Source organism: Hyaena hyaena, unplaced genomic scaffold, assembly GCF_003009895.1.
Source record: "Hyaena hyaena isolate Hyena2069 unplaced genomic scaffold, ASM300989v1 scaffold_364, whole genome shotgun sequence".
Lineage (NCBI taxonomy): Eukaryota > Metazoa > Chordata > Mammalia > Carnivora > Hyaenidae > Hyaena > Hyaena hyaena.
Genome location: NW_024080996.1, coordinates 941,577 through 956,906, shown reverse-complemented (window position 1 = coordinate 956,906; position 15,330 = coordinate 941,577). Strand labels below are relative to the sequence as shown.

The 15,330-nt window shown below is 44.1% G+C and overlaps 1 protein-coding gene and 1 long non-coding RNA gene across 15 annotated transcripts in view; both read right to left on the bottom strand.

Annotated features, from left to right (window-relative positions):
- Positions 1-341: 341 nt before the first annotated feature.
- On the bottom strand, positions 342-2,519 carry LOC120243927. Its single transcript, XR_005531436.1, has 2 exons — positions 1,059-2,519; positions 342-600 (listed from the first exon to the last, which is right to left on the bottom strand). It is a non-coding gene; the product is annotated as an uncharacterized LOC120243927 (long non-coding RNA).
- A 74-nt stretch (positions 2,520-2,593) lies between these two features.
- SIAE (sialic acid acetylesterase) overlaps positions 2,594-15,330 on the bottom strand; it is a 66,086-nt gene continuing 53,349 nt past the window's right edge. For all 14 annotated transcript variants that reach the window (XM_039250179.1, XM_039250182.1, XM_039250183.1 and 11 more), the window contains 5 exons: positions 13,914-14,023; positions 13,230-13,363; positions 6,279-6,433; positions 5,100-5,289; positions 2,594-3,643 (listed from right to left, as the gene is read on the bottom strand). In XM_039250179.1, coding sequence (XP_039106110.1) covers positions 3,392-3,643; positions 5,100-5,289; positions 6,279-6,433; positions 13,230-13,363; positions 13,914-14,023 — 841 coding nt within the window. In that variant the 3' untranslated portion in view covers positions 2,594-3,391. The remainder of the gene's footprint in view (positions 3,644-5,099; positions 5,290-6,278; positions 6,434-13,229; positions 13,364-13,913; positions 14,024-15,330) is intronic.

The following is a 15,330-nucleotide window of genomic DNA, read 5'->3' as shown; positions in this document are numbered from 1 at the left end:
CGGAACCGAATGTGTTGGACCCTGCCCGTGGCACTGAGGTAGAGGTTGACCGCATCACCCCTTCTGGACCCCAGCAGTACCGCGTGGGAGGCCCTTGTCCGTCCAGCCAGGGACCGGGACAGCTGGAAGGCAACAGAAGGCCCCCAGGAGGAGGAGCACGGGGAAGGAGTGTCGGCTGTCACTGTGCTGCAGTTTGTAGCTGCTGACCAGGGACAACACGAAGGGCCTTCCTGTTTCTTAGGAACGGATGCACCAGCAGAGGGCGGGTCGGCAGCCGCGTCCAGAGGACACCACACGGGCCACGGGAGTATCAGAAACGAAAGTAACTGCTAATAATTGTTTGACTCTTAACTCTAGTCTTTTTATAAGTTTGTGCACCTTTTACAGTATAAAAAAAATAAAATTAGGATAACAGCAAACCAGAGGTACAAGGGGGGTTACTCAAAGCCGTTAGTGCTTCAATGTTTTTCTTTTCTCGTGGCATGCGTTGGCTGGACATATGGGCACTTCTGCAGAAAAGATGTGTACTGCTTTTCTCACGGAGTAAATGCCTTCCCCTTGTATTACAGTCCGAGTAAAACACATACAAGAGAGCCTCATCTGAAGAAAGATATTTAAGATTTCCTTTTAAGTAAGTTATTGTGCTGTTTGCTTTAATAAGAGCATTTGTAGCTTTCCTAGAAGAGTAATTTTCAAAGTATAGATCTCAACCCATCAGTTGTTCCTAAACTTAGGGAGTGAACCTGGTAAAGTTAAGTAAAACAATTATAACTTAATAGAATGCATCCCATGTCAAGAAGTTGAAATTTGGGTTTCAACTGTAGTATGTAGATATGTATTTATATGAAAATCACGTGTACACACATGAAAGGGGTACATGTAATAAATGTAAAATGTTTTGCTATGGATCATCATTTTTAAAAACTTGAGCCTCCTTCCATCCACCCCACCCCCCACCCCGGTATACTTAAAACATCTTTTCGTCTATTGGATTGTTAACAAGATTGAAATTTGACAGTGTCCAGCATCAGTGGGAGTGAGGGTAAATGGCACTGTACCTTGGTGGGAGTGTAAACTGTTGGACCCTTCAGGAGAGTTAAGCTGTAGGAATCAAACTTTTAAACCTGTTTAATCCTTAAAATTGTTACTTCACATTAAGAATCCTAAGGAAAGAAGTACAGTATGATGTTTGCATGTAACATTCATCACCGTATTCATTTTAACAGGGAAAACTTGGAAAAAAATTTCTAGGTCCACTAATGGAAAAATTGGTTAAATAAAGTATGGGTCTCCCACAAACTAAAACACTATATTCAATTTACATAGGAAAATTATTTTACTAGAATTAGTAAAAAACAGATTACAAAATAGTATGACACACAGTGTATAAAATATAACCCAAGCAAATCAAGTGAATGTTTACCAAACTATTAAATGTTTTTTGCCAAATGATGGATTGTGGGGTGATCTTTACGTGTTTATTTTTTGTTTGTGTCCAAATCTACAGTAGTTATAAATTTCGTTTTACATATACTAAAAAGTTATTTTCATTTGGGAAATTAACTGAGTTCCCACAGAATGTTTAAAATCATTCAGCCATTGAAAATAAAGTTTCACATGACTTTTCATTAGTATATCCACTCTCTAAACCTAACATCTGCACTGTGAGCACTAGGTTACTGGGGGAGAAAGGAGCCTGGTATGGGGTTCCGGACCATGTCCAGCTGTCCACAAGTTAGAACAGCCCATGAGGGAATGGGTGTTGGCACAGGGGAGGGGTGGACGGGAGATTTACTTCTCTGGAGCCTCTCTGTTCCTAGGTTCCTGGCTCCCCTTAGGCCAGATGCATGTGAGGTCAAAGTATGGGTGTTTGGATTTAATTGTATACTAGGATGTCCTCAGAGGAGCCAAAGTTCTTTGTATACTGCATAGTTGTGTTTTGGGTTTTTTTACTAAAATAAATCCTGGCACTGACAGCAATTCCTGCTGTTCAAAGCTACACCGGGACCCCTTGGGGTTAGGTGCTTATTACTTCAGTTCTTATTTTTCCCATTAAGGGAGTTGAAGCTACTCAAATAAATCTTACTCCTTCCTCATGCTTCAAAGGACAATTTACAAGCCTGTTCCCAACCCAGTTTTGGTGGGCTATAAACGTTTACATATCACTAATGATTATACTTTTTTCCAAATCGTAATAGAGGACACAATTGTCAAGTGCCATTAGCTAGTTTTAATCAACCAATAAGCACCATTATGTGTGTATGTGTTTTGTTTTTTTTCTCTTTGCATTAGGATTCTTAACCGTACTCACAGAAGTCTGCTTTCACATTTGTCCCATCTGGATTATTTTTCTAAACACTTATTGTGTAGCTTTATTTTCTGCCTCTTTTTTCTTCCATCTGGGTTATCCTTTTTATAGGTAAACCTCTTACCTTAAAAAGCCTGAAATTTATTTTTTTTATAGTTTATTTATTTTTGAGACAGAGACAGAGCATGAGTGGGGGAGGGACAGAGAGAGAGGGAGACACAAATCTGAAACAGGCTCCAGGCTCTTAGCTGCCCACACAGAACCTGATGAGGGGCTCGAACCCACAAACCACGAGATCATGACCTGAACCGAAGTCGGACGCTTAACCAACTTAACCGCTTAACCAGGTGCCCCTGAGATTTATATTTAACCTGTTTGCCTGTCAGTGACCTCTACTGTCATGTTTTCCTGAGCCTCTTTCTCCACCTGTTTCTGGCTGCGTGAGCCTCCCTGGGCCACCGCCGCCTCATCCTTTTCTCCTCATTCTTTAAAGCAGCCCCTTCACACCTCCCCAAATGCATGCGTGCAGTTCCGGTTAGTTTCAAACATTCATATTATCACTATTAGACTGAAGGAACAGAACTGGCTTTGGGTTACAAGAGAACACAAATAGGGCTAGAAAGAGTTCAGTTCCACATGAGAAAACACTGTTGGGACATTTAGAAACTTTACACAGAGTTTCAGTAACCACTTACCAGATTTTGTAAAGAATACACAAACACGAGCTGGCCCACATGGCCTTGAAATCCTTTCCAGCCATGAGTTTCCACGGGTCTGGATGTAAGCAGACAAAAGTGTTAGACACTGTGCTCTCCACAAGGGAAGTGAATGACGCTGAAGTCCCACTTGTAGCTGGTAATTAGTCCAGTAAGACACCTAGACTGGGGGACAAAAGGCAAGCAAGCATTTGCCCGCCAGCACTGGCTCATCTATCCAGAGTACGGACACAGCCGTGTGCCAGCCGGGAGCTGTCCGGTGCAGCCTTTCTGTTAGTTGTCTTTGAAATCTATAGCTAAACACCTAAATGGCCACATCTAAAGGACCCACACTTATGGCCAAGAGAATGATCACAGTGCCACTAAATCATTCAGCAAGCTTGTGGAGGTCTCCAGGAGTCGGGTTTGTCATGAAAGCAATGAAGGGAGGAGCCGGCAGGGCACTGCTGGGGTGGTACAGGGGGCACTGCTTATATTCACAAGGCCACGTGGTCCAGGCGTAGCGAACCGCGGTTGGAGTGCCACGACAAGAACTGACATCCAGGGCCAGGGTCTGGGCTGAGAAAGTGCCCATGGGAGCTGCGAGCCACTTGCACTGATGGCCACCGCAACACAAGATCTAATAAGAGAATCAGAAAATAGGAATGGTTAGGGCAGTTAGGATACTCCAAGAGACTACAAGGGAGAGAAGGAGCGGCTCTTGGCCAAGGATCCACTTCCTATAATAACCAGAGCAAATCTGAGTCCCGGTTGGTGTGATCATAAAGGTTTGTGTGATAAATCAATCCGGCTCTTGGCCAAGGATCCACTTCCTATAACAACCAGAGCAAATCTGAGTCCCGGTTGGTGTGATCATAAAGGTTTGTGTGATAAATCAATCTAAAAAAACCATTAACTAGCTGAGGGAGACAAGGAAACCTAACCACATAGAGCATTTAGAGAAGGCTCCCCTGAGCATCCTTGCCGTGAGCCTTCTGACGAGATGGCAAGGCAGGCAGGAACCGAGCGAGCGGGGCAGTCCAGCTGCGGCTACAACTCCGGCACTCCCAAAGGAGCCGGGGAACGAGGAAGGGGCACAAAGGGACCTTGGACAGACAGCGTTTCTCAAACCGGAAAGCAGTCCAAGGAAGGGGACATGAAGTATCCAGTACCCCAGGTTAAATTCTGTCCTGCTCCCCACTATGATTCTGGGTCCGGGTGCCAGGTGTTCTGCCAGGGGAGAACTGAAGTCAGAAAGCAGATGTCTGGGGAGCTAGACCGGCCTAAAATCCAGTGTCCAAGGCAGCTCAGTGGGGTGAGCGCTGCCCCAGCACCTGAGGCCAGCTGAGGATGTAGTTAGGACTCCAGAGGAGAAGCAAGGAGCAGCCCTAGATGAACTCGTGTAATTAAAGTCTGCCTTTAATATGCTTTCATTCCCTCCAGTGCCCTCTTTTCATACAGCAACCTCCTCCCCCACCCCCACCCCCACCTCACCTAATGGCCTCCTGGTTCCCAAAGAAGCTCATTTGCATGTTCCAATAAGAATGCCTCACCCCCACCCCCAACTAGGGAAGACTCCTCCAGGAGCTCTTGAATTATTAGCCCTAGTTCCTCAATGGAAGGATCCTCACTAGGTACTAGAAGAAAGTAGTTTCATTACATTAATTTACGCTGAGCTACAAATCCCCAAGCTAAGCCTCTCAAAGGAGAAACTAAACTCAAAAGACTGTCAGAATTTGCCACAGTGTGACATAAAAAGACATCCAAGATGAGGGGAATACTCTGGAATAAGGAATCTTCCATTAGGTAACCTACAAATAAAGCTGCAGGCTCTTGCCAGGGCAAAGATAGACGCTCTGGGAGCAAAAACAAAAAGGAATAGTTTAACGTGGATTCATTTTCCTTCCCTTGATTGTCTTGTCAAAACTGCCCCAAGTTAAAGAATTAATAGCTACTTAGTCACCCGCCTGAGACAGACTCAGCCCCACCAACCACCAAGATCTGCTTCATGGAAATGTTACAATGGAAGACATGGGCCTCAGTGTGGAGAAATTCTGACTCCCAAGCCAGGATAAAGCTTCGGCCCTTCTTCTCACCTCAAATATCTTGTCCTGCCTCTTCACCTGGATTTGCTGTGAGTACATGAGGTTGAGGAGCCCCCTGTCAGCCAAGAGCTCCATCTTCTCAGGCAGTGGTCCTTGAAAGATCAGCTTCTCACCATAAGCCACAGCCCGGGCCCCCAGGTGCAGCCTGTAGGCCACAGTCTGTTTATCTCGAGGGTGGATGCTACCGGATAAAGAACAGACAGAGAACTTTGGGTTTGCACAAACAAGAACCACATTTTAAAAAAGAGGGGAAAAAAAGGATTATACAAAGCACACTTTAGGAAGGTAAGAATAAAGAAACTTGACTTAATCTAATAGGTCAGTGGCTAGTCAGCTTAAGAGACCTAGTGAATGGTAGCCATAAATGGGGCTCTGGGCCTCCTATGGGTTAGAAACCTTGAAATAGCAGAGGACTTGGAAGGAAGGAAGACAGGTCCCTGAGGGAGGAAAGGCACTGGAACTAGCCTAGGAGGGCTAACTCAACATTATTCCAACCACTGACCGTCCTGTGTTTCATCTAAATCAGTTGTTTACATGTTCAACGAATAAAACCCTCTAGGTTTAGATAGGACAATAAAAAAAAAATCCACTTGTTCAAAAATAAATATGTGTTCAGGTTCCCACTATAAACCAGACACTGTGTTGGGTCCCATTTCACATTTCAAATCCCCTTGTATTCCACAGCTAGCGCATGGTAGTCTTGGAGCCATTCACAGATATCCTCCTCTGAGTTCACGGAAGAATTCCACGTCCCGCTCTCACTGAAGCCGGGCGAGGCCATAGTACCTGCTCGGAGCCAACGCAATGTGAGCACAAGTAACGCATGTTACTTTTATCGCCAGTGTCAGACTTTAAGGTGACCGGGAGCCCAGATCAACTTGGAACCTCCATCACTTTAGATCTGTGAATGACTATAATGAGCAAAGCCTCTCTGTTGACTTCCTTTGGACATGTACTGTGAACAGGAAGTAAAATGTCACATCAAGGCACTGAGATGTTGAGGGTTTTCGTGGCTGCAGCACATCCCCAGTGTAAATGATTAATAGATAAAGCTCCGAAGGTCCAATCCTTAGAGCACCCACTCTCTGGCCCTCACAAGTGAACATTAGAGCGAAGCCACAGACAAAGAGCGTGTATTATTGTTCAAGCAAAGCCCAGAAGCACCCGTACCTGCCGTAAGGGGACGTCCTATCACAGAGATCCATTGCTACTGCCATGAAAGTGTTGGGCATCCTCAGGTTGGGGACATAGCCAAAGTCTGCTGTTTGATGCCAACGAATCTGGGGAAATTTATCATCTGAGGCTGCAGACAAATATGAAGATAACTGGAAAGTAGAGAATGTTGCATCAGAATTTTACTGCATCAGAATCCTACACCAGGGTCTTTTTTCATAAGCAGACTCTGCTTCTGCTTCATTCATTTGTTCAAATGTCCATTCAACAAGTTTTTACTGAGTGTCTTACTGTTGTGGCTCAACTCCCCTCACCCCACGCAGTGTATTTCTCCTCCTACGGAACCTGGGCTAAGCCCATCATTTTCTCTGACCAACAGGACACAGGAGAAGTGATGTGCAGCTTCTGAGTCATTGCCTCAAGTGCCTTTGCCTTCTGGTTTCACTCTCTTGGAACCTGGAGATGGCCATGTAAAAAAAGTCCCAGCTAACCTGCTGGAGAAACTACATGGGGGGCGATGGAGCCTTGGAAACTGGAAGACCCTTAGGAGAGAGGGGTTAGTGCCCCAGCAGTCCCAGCCGAAAAGCCAGTAATGTGAATGCTAGAGGCTCCAGTTCAAATTGAAGCCACCATGAGCAAGACTGGCTGGCATCCCACGGAGCAGAGATGAACCATCCCAGGTGAGCTCTGCCTTGGGCGACTCATGGAGTCAGGAGCAAATACAATGGCTGATGTTTTAAAGCCACTAAGTTTGGGGGAAGTTTGCTACAAAGCAACAGGTAACTGATACATCTATATATACCATGGTCAGGTGCTGTAGGGAAGCAGAGAGGAATCTGCCCGAGAACATGTGGTAAATTGCATCTAAGATCCCAATTCTTCACATTTTCCTATATCCACAGCCTCTTTCCATATATATATATATGGCTTATATATGTGGCTTTGTGGTTTCTCCCACTAAGAAAAAAAGTGTAGGGACACAAGTTAAGCATCCGACTCTTGATTTCGGCTCAGGTCATGGTCTCTCGATTTGTGGGATGGAGCCCTGCTGACAGCGAAGTCTGCTCAGTATTCTCTCTCTCTCTCTCTCTCCACCTCTCCCTGCGTCTCCCCTGCTCACACTGTCTTTCTCAAAATAAACAATTTTTTAAAATACTTTAAAGAAAAGTTAATAAACGATAGTATAAAATAGAATGGATTAAATGCTATATTGGAGCCACAGACAGCAAGTACTCTGCATTAGAACAAAGTTTATTCTTATAAGAAAACATGGCCTCAGAATACGTAAAAGAAAAAAAAAATTTGGATAGGCCTAGGAAATATAAGCAACTACTACAAACAGGACATGTTAGAACCTTACAATATACAAAGGTGGGAAAGAAAAGGGCAATTTTGAGAGCAAGAGAGAGTAATTGAGCTGAACTGGAGGGTGTATGTAGGAAAGACAATATTGGAAAGATAATGATGCAAGTGTTTGGAGAGAACTCATACTTTATCTGTAAGCAACAAGGAATCACTGTACAGCTGAAAGCTGGAGGACATTGTGAATGTACTAAATGCCACTGAACTGAATGTCTTAAAATGGTTAATTTTATATTATGTGAATTTCACCTTCATTCAGAAATTAGAGAGCCACGGAAATTACTGGCATGATAAAAGGACTATTTCAAAGGATGAATCTAGTGATCATGCAGATGATTCTGTGAAGAGCCCAAAAGCAGAGAGACTGATTGCTTCAGAACCTACTAGAACATTCTAGATACATAAGAGAAATGCGTGACCTAGGATAGCAATAGGAATGGGATGAGCAGGAATAAGATAACCTAAAAGACAAACTGATGGAAGCAGGCAACCACCTTGGATATGGGATGGGGGATGGTATGCAGAGAAAAGACAGCATCCATTACTCAGAATCTAACATCTGATTATCTGCTTAGGATTCTGCAGATGTAGGTAAAGTCCTCTATCAGCTTACTTCAATGAAACCAAAGGAAGAGTATGTGGAGAGCCAAACTCAGTCAGATAAACCTTTAAAATAGGGTACCAAAGTCAGAGACCCTCACTAGCCTTCAAGAAGTCAGCCCCTGTGAGTTCTACAGTTTCAAGGAAATGAATTCTACGAACAGCCACCTGGGCTTGGAAGAAAACCTCAAGCCTCAGATGAGACCCCAGCTCTGTCCAACACCTTCACTGCAGCCCTGAGTGGAGGACAGAGCTAGGCCATGCATGCCCAGACTCCGCACCTGTACAAATTGTTTGAGATATTAATGTGTGTAACATTGTTGTCAGCGGCTAAATACATAGTGATGTTTTTATCCAGCAATAGAAAACTAATATACTAGTGAAAAAACTCTCCAGGCAGAAGGAAAGGAAAATGGCAGACCCCAGGGCAGAGTATGCCTAGTGTGCTTAAAGACAGTAAGGCAGCCAGCAGGGCTAAAGTGGAGTAAGCAAAGCAAAGAAAATTAGGGGCAGAGCACGCATCACTGTGTTGACTTCACTCATACGGAGGAACCACTGGCTCCTTCTGATATGGTTTACATTTCAAAGGATCACTTTAACTGAAATGTTGAGACTATCCTAAGGGGCTGGAAAGGTAGAAGCAGGAAGACCGGTAAGGAGGCAATATTTCAAGGAAGAGACGATGGTGCCTTAGACTAGTGCAGGATCAGTAAAGGTAGTAGGATGCTGACTGACTCTGCAACATACTGAGTAAACGCTTTCATCTAAGCTTAAAATTGAGAGACTCCTGGAGTGCCTGCCTGGGTGGCTCAGTCGGTTGAGCATACGACTCCCGATTTCGGCTGAGGTCATGATGCCAGAGTCGTGGGATTGAGTCTGGTGTTGGGCTCCTTGTTGAGCATGGAACCTGTTTAGGATTCAATCTCTCTCCTCTGTTCTCTCTCTCCTCCCTCTCTCCCTTTCTCTCCCTCTCTTTCAAATAAAAACAATTTTTTTAATTTTTAAAAATTGATAGACTCCTACCCATACAAAGGACAGAAGCTCCCAGAAAAATTCTTCAATATTATTATGACTCATGTGGTCCCACTCTTTCTTCCTTCCTCACTTCTCTGATATTTATATCACACTGTTCTCTGATGCAGACTGCAACTTATTCTTAGCCACAGTCCAGCCAATGAGAGGCATCAACCTATTATCCCTCTTTTACAAACCATGATCTAATAGTAAGTCAAACCACAAGCTGGCAAATGGCCTGGGAGAGCAACCACTGTCTTTGAGCACCATTTGAACATTTCTGTCCTCAACAGAGAAGCTACATTATGAAGAGAGTGCTCCCTGCAGCCTTCTCGCTCCCATAGCCAGCAAATACCGGAGATCATCCTGGACAATTGTGGCCAAATGAAGCTTTGAATACAGGACATTTTCTGCTTCTTGACCTGTTCCAGAAGGACTAGAAAATCGTCAGGAAAACACTGGGGAGGCTGCAATAGTAGCAGAAGGGATAGGATCTGGAACTAAGGGGATATTTCCGGTTCTCTTATTAAAGTCTCCTAGCGAATCTGCATTAACATGTGACGTGATAAAAGGTGCTGAAACTTCCCAACAGAATTTCATGAGACCCAGTGAGCAACCCTACTTCTTCCCAGCAGACTGAAAGTAGAACCACGTTCAGCACCCAGTGTCATGAGGAGGATCACAACAACAGAGCTTCCAGAAAGAGTCTAGGGTAAGTACAAGACTGAGGCACAACATCGAGAAATGCTAACACAGCCACTCAGGCCAGGGAAGTGGTCTCCAAATGGCAGTCTGTGAATTCCCTGCTTGCACTATGACAGAGTGGCCACATGGAGGCACCAACATACTCCATTCCCAAATGAAATTCCTGTTTTCCCTAACCTGAGATCCGCTATGATGCCGTTCAGTCTCCCGCGGTGATTAGTGGAAATACGGCCGCTAATGAAGGCATATAATAGCCAAAGAATATAAACGTGGCCACATTCAGAAGCCCTTACATTCAGAAGCATACTGGACTCTGCACTCCACTCCTGTTTCTCCAAACCCTCGGAACTCTCTAGCCTCCTGCCCTTCTTTCCCTCCCATGATTCTGGTCACCCCCCTCCTAACAACTCTCGGACACGTGTGTCTAGCCCGGGTCTCTCCGCTGGGCTCGAGTCCTGCGTCCCTAACTGCGCTTTATTTATTGCAACCATCATTTCAAATTCCACACCTCTACAAAGCCAATTCATCTTTCCTTGCAGGCCAACTGCCTCCCCAGACTTTCTGACTTTTCTCACTGATAATAACAAACATTATCTGGCATGGGCCAGGCGTTACATGGATCAGCTCATTCACTACCTAAAATAATAATCCCCTTTTTCAATATCTGGTTCAAAATCACATAGCCAAAGGAGTGTCAGGGCTGAGATTTGAATCCATGCAGACTAGCTCCAGATCCATGGGCTGAACCATTATTTTGCCATATTTGATATTTCTCTTTGAAGGTATATGTTTGTGTTCCCAGTTTTCCACAAGTAACCAACATATTTTTGCCAATGATGATCAGTTAAAGCCCTGACCCTAAGGGAGTGCTACTAAACAGTAAGGCCTGAGGAAAAAGACCAGGTCTCTCTGATTCACACTGTATTTCTAGCACCTCACACAGTTCATGGCATATAACAAGCATACAACACACACAGCAAAGATGAAAAAAAGAACCTCAGAAGTCCAAGTGTAGTTTCCACCCCCAGAAATGAAGAACTGATGACAGGGCTGGCTATTTTAATAATAATGAGTAATCTTGTTTCGAAGTCCAAACACATGTAAGAAGGAGGGAAGAAAATGGTTGTAAAGTCATGATAAATGGAAAGAAAGTCCTAAAAATCTTCATCCAAGAAAAGGACAAGGTAGTAGAGATGGGAGGTTGGAGAGCAGGTGTCTGTGGAACGAGCAGAGGCAGACATCTAGAAGGATCCGTGTCCAATTCAAATCTTAAAGCCTGTTCCATTCTTATGTGGTGAGCTAGGCCTTACTTTTCTAACACCTTCCTTGTTTTATTTCCTGTATTCCAGGAGAGTCACTGCTACCACCCTGCTAAAAAGTCTAGGTCTTGGAGGACCCATATGAACAGGTAAGGCAAAGTCGTTATAAACATGGTTAAATATGTTTATTCCTTTTAGGCAAGGACGAGAGCAGAATCCGTCTGACTAGTTGCCACTAATTAAAAGTATGATTTCTCTTAATATATTTTTTTCCTTCATGTGTTAGACCATATTTAATAACTACGGACCAGTTAGGTCCTGAGATAGAAATGTGCCACAGGAAAACATGATCCCATGTGACTGACATGCAAGTAACCTGGGGAAGGAGAGTGTGCTAAGACATTACCCATCGGGGGAAAGGAGGTGTCTCCCCCAGATGCTGGACAGTCACAGAGGCTCTCTACTCACGTCCAGGCTGAGATCTAAAGGAGGAAGTTGGCTAGGAGAGTGCGGGAGAGAAAGGCTGCTCCAGGCAAAGAGCAGGGGCAGTGGGCTGAGTGAGAGAGCCAAGTTCACTGCAGGGGGTGGAGAGGACAGCGCCAAGTCAGGGAGGGCACTGCCAAGTGCACACATAGCTGCTAAGAGTCTACACTTAACACAAATTCATAAATTTCTACAGAGAAACTTGAAGACATGTTCAAAGCCTTAAAAAGCGTTCAATTTAATGCTGCAATTTCATTTCTGGGAATTTATCTTATGGAAAGAATTAAGCACGCATGCAGTGATTTTGCTACAAGGAAAATCAGTGTGCCGCTGCTTACAAAAGCAAGATGTTTAAAGCAACTGAAGGGTCCATTTATTGAGAACTAGTTAAATCAACCTCGATATAACCATATTTCAAAGTACTGTGCAACCATTATAAATTGCCCTCAAGATTAATATTCAATGGATGAGGGGGTTCCTGGAGGGCTCAGTCGTTTGAGCATCCCACTCTTGGTTTCGGCTCAGGTCATAATCTCACGGTTCGTGGGTGGGGCTCCATGTGGACAGGGCAGAGCCTGCTTGGGATTCTCTCCCCGCTCTCTCTCTCTCTGCCCCTCCCTGCATGCTCTCTCTCTCTCAAAATAAATAGATAAACAAAAAAAAAATTGTTGGCATGCAAAAATGTTCACAACACAACATTAAAGAGAAGAAGCAAGGGGAGCCTGGGTGGCTCAGCTGGTTAAGCATTCATCCCTTGATTATAGCTCAGGTCATGATCTCACAGTTCATGAGTTTGAGCCCCGCGTAGGGCTCTGCGCTGATAGCATGCATCCTGCTTGGAATTCTCTGTCTCCCTCTCTCTGACCCTCCCCTGCTTGCTCTCTATCTCTTTCAAAATAATAAGCATTAAAAGAGAGAGAGAGAGAGAGAGAGAGGAAGCAAGATATGGTATTATGGTATGGATCCTATTGCAAAAATACATGAACAGAATAGGTCTGCTTATTTTTGGATTGTGCAATTGGAAATGTTTTAGCTTATTTTTTTTTTGCTCATCTTTTAAATATCTTTAATAAACACGTTTGTATTCCTTTTTTAATAAATATTACTGCGGTGCCTAGGTGGCTCAGTTATTTAAGTGTCCAACTTCGGCTCAGGTCATTTCATGGTTCATGAGTTCGAGCTCCGCATCAGGCTCTGCTCTGACAGTTCAGAGCCTGGAGCCTCCTTCAGATTCTGTGTCTCTCTCTCTCTCTCTTCCCTCCCCACTTGTGCTCTGTCTCCTCTCTCTCTCTAAATAAACATTTAAAAAAATTCTTAAATAAAAGAAATATTACTAGTTAACTTTTTTTGAAGATGTAATTGTCCCATCAGTGAACTGAGATGAATTAGTCTTGACCAGCATTAGTCATTCAGTTCTTGACCAGCAGATGATGAGGGCAAAAAAAGGAAAATGGATTCCAGGAAAGAGACCTCCCTAGCACACCACCTCCCCAATGCCCAAAACCTTCTTCCTCTCAACACATACCTGGACAAATCCAAATGGGAAGAAACGCTCTGTCTGCCCCTGGGAGCCATGGTGGAATGTTTGACGCCAGTCGTCAATGAGCGCAGGGAATGTGCAATTGTACAGGTCCCTGTTAAAATTTATATTGGACTCCCCTAGAAACAGTCCAGATTGTGAGAGGGGTTTGGGGTTGATGCAAACATGGCCGCACATTACTCCCCAACCTCCACCCGTGTCCTTAGGTAGTGAGTCTTCCTGCAGTCTCTCTGGACTGGCCTTGTCACTTGCTCTGGCCAAGGAGGTATCAGCAAACATGATGCAAACAGAGGCTTGAAAAGTGCTTCAGCTCTGGGGTTTGCTCTCTCTTGACACATCTGCAACCCTGGGGCTGCTATGTAAATGAGAAGGAATCTGAACTAATTTGCTGAAGGATGAGAGACCACTTGAGTACGAGGGTATCCCAGCAGTTGACAGGAGGGAGAGGTCATTTGAGGCCACCAGACACCTGCCACATGGCCAAAGACATATAAAAGATCCCAATAGAAATTAACCAAAGTAGTCTATACAGGAAAACTGCCCAACAACCCACTGAATGGGGAGCCAAATAAAACTATTATTGTTTTTTAAGTCACTAAATCTTGGGTTGGTTTGTTACACAGCAAAAGCTAACTAATACAATAGAGAAACAGCAAATTGAACACTCACCCTGGTACCATATCATCCCTTTCAGAGTCATATTATGCAGTGGATGGATCATGGCATTCCAGAGAACAGAGTTCTTACTGGGACCTGTTACAGAATCAGACTGAGTGAATCTGAAATTGATCAGAAGCACAAGTGTCATGACAGAACTAGTGACTGATCATATCACGGTCCCTAAACTGGGTGTCCATCCAACTTTCATTTGGGGTAACCTATGACAGCAACACAGGCTTAGACTGGACCACTCTGTTTCCCATGAAAACATGTTGAATAAACTCCAACTTTCATATCCAAGTTTGTCCCAGGATAAATGTATCCGTCAGTCTGAGTTCAGAGGGGGCCGTCCCAGTTTCCAGATAAGGTCACCAAAACCAGAGGAGAGGAGTATTTTATTGTGAATGTCTCATGCAGACAATGAATTTACCTAACTAGTACCCAGGAGATGGACACTTGGATTTTTTTAAGCTTTTTGCTTATCTTCCTCATAGCTAAAATCACTGCATACAGGCCTATTTCCTTAAGATAAATGCCCAAAAATGAAATTGCTGGGTCACAGGGCACATTTTTTGAAAGCTTTGAATATGTTCCTAAACTTCTCTGTAAAATATGTGTATTAATTTATACTCATGGGAGCTGTGGATGAGAACGCCCGCTTCCCCCATACCCTTGATGGTATCCCTTCATGTCCCCAGGCACCTGGGAAGCCTGACTCTAGATCCCGCCCACTCTACCTAGGCCATTCTCTCAGTCCCAGAGTTAAAGGTCTTCCCTCCCCCACAGGCATGCCTTTACCTAAGCTATACCAAGAGCTGAAGTCCAGCCTCTGCCCAGGGCCCTTCCCAGACCGAAAGACACAATGTTTGTGAAAGCAGTTCATTAATTTCTGTATTGATATTAGTGTCGGGATTTTAATAAGTACACCTTTCTCCCCCACCCCATGTGTTCTTCCTGAGCCACCTCTCCCTGATCATGCTTTCATAATCAGTACACTAATACACTTCTTTGATTCCAAGTATATTTGTTCTTCCTGTTACACTGTTTATTCTTATAGACAAGAGAGCACAGTGGTTAAGAGCACAGACATTGAAACCAGGCTTTGCCGCTTACCGGCTGTAGCCATGAGCAAGTTAGTAAGCCCCTCTGAGACTGAAGCTCAGTAGCTTAGGATTTTAATAGTATCTTCACTTGTAGAGGTTGTTGGGTGTATTATGTGAATTAACACATATAAAGTGATTATAACAGTATCCATCAAAGAGAAAGCTTTCAATAAGTATTAGCTATCACTATTATTAAGGAAAAGGATCATAACTGCTTCTTGACATATTCTCAGATGATCGTGGTGCTGGTGACAATAAAAATAATACCTTACAGGGGCACCTGTAAGTCAGTCGGTTAAGCATCTGACTCTTGGCTTCAGCCC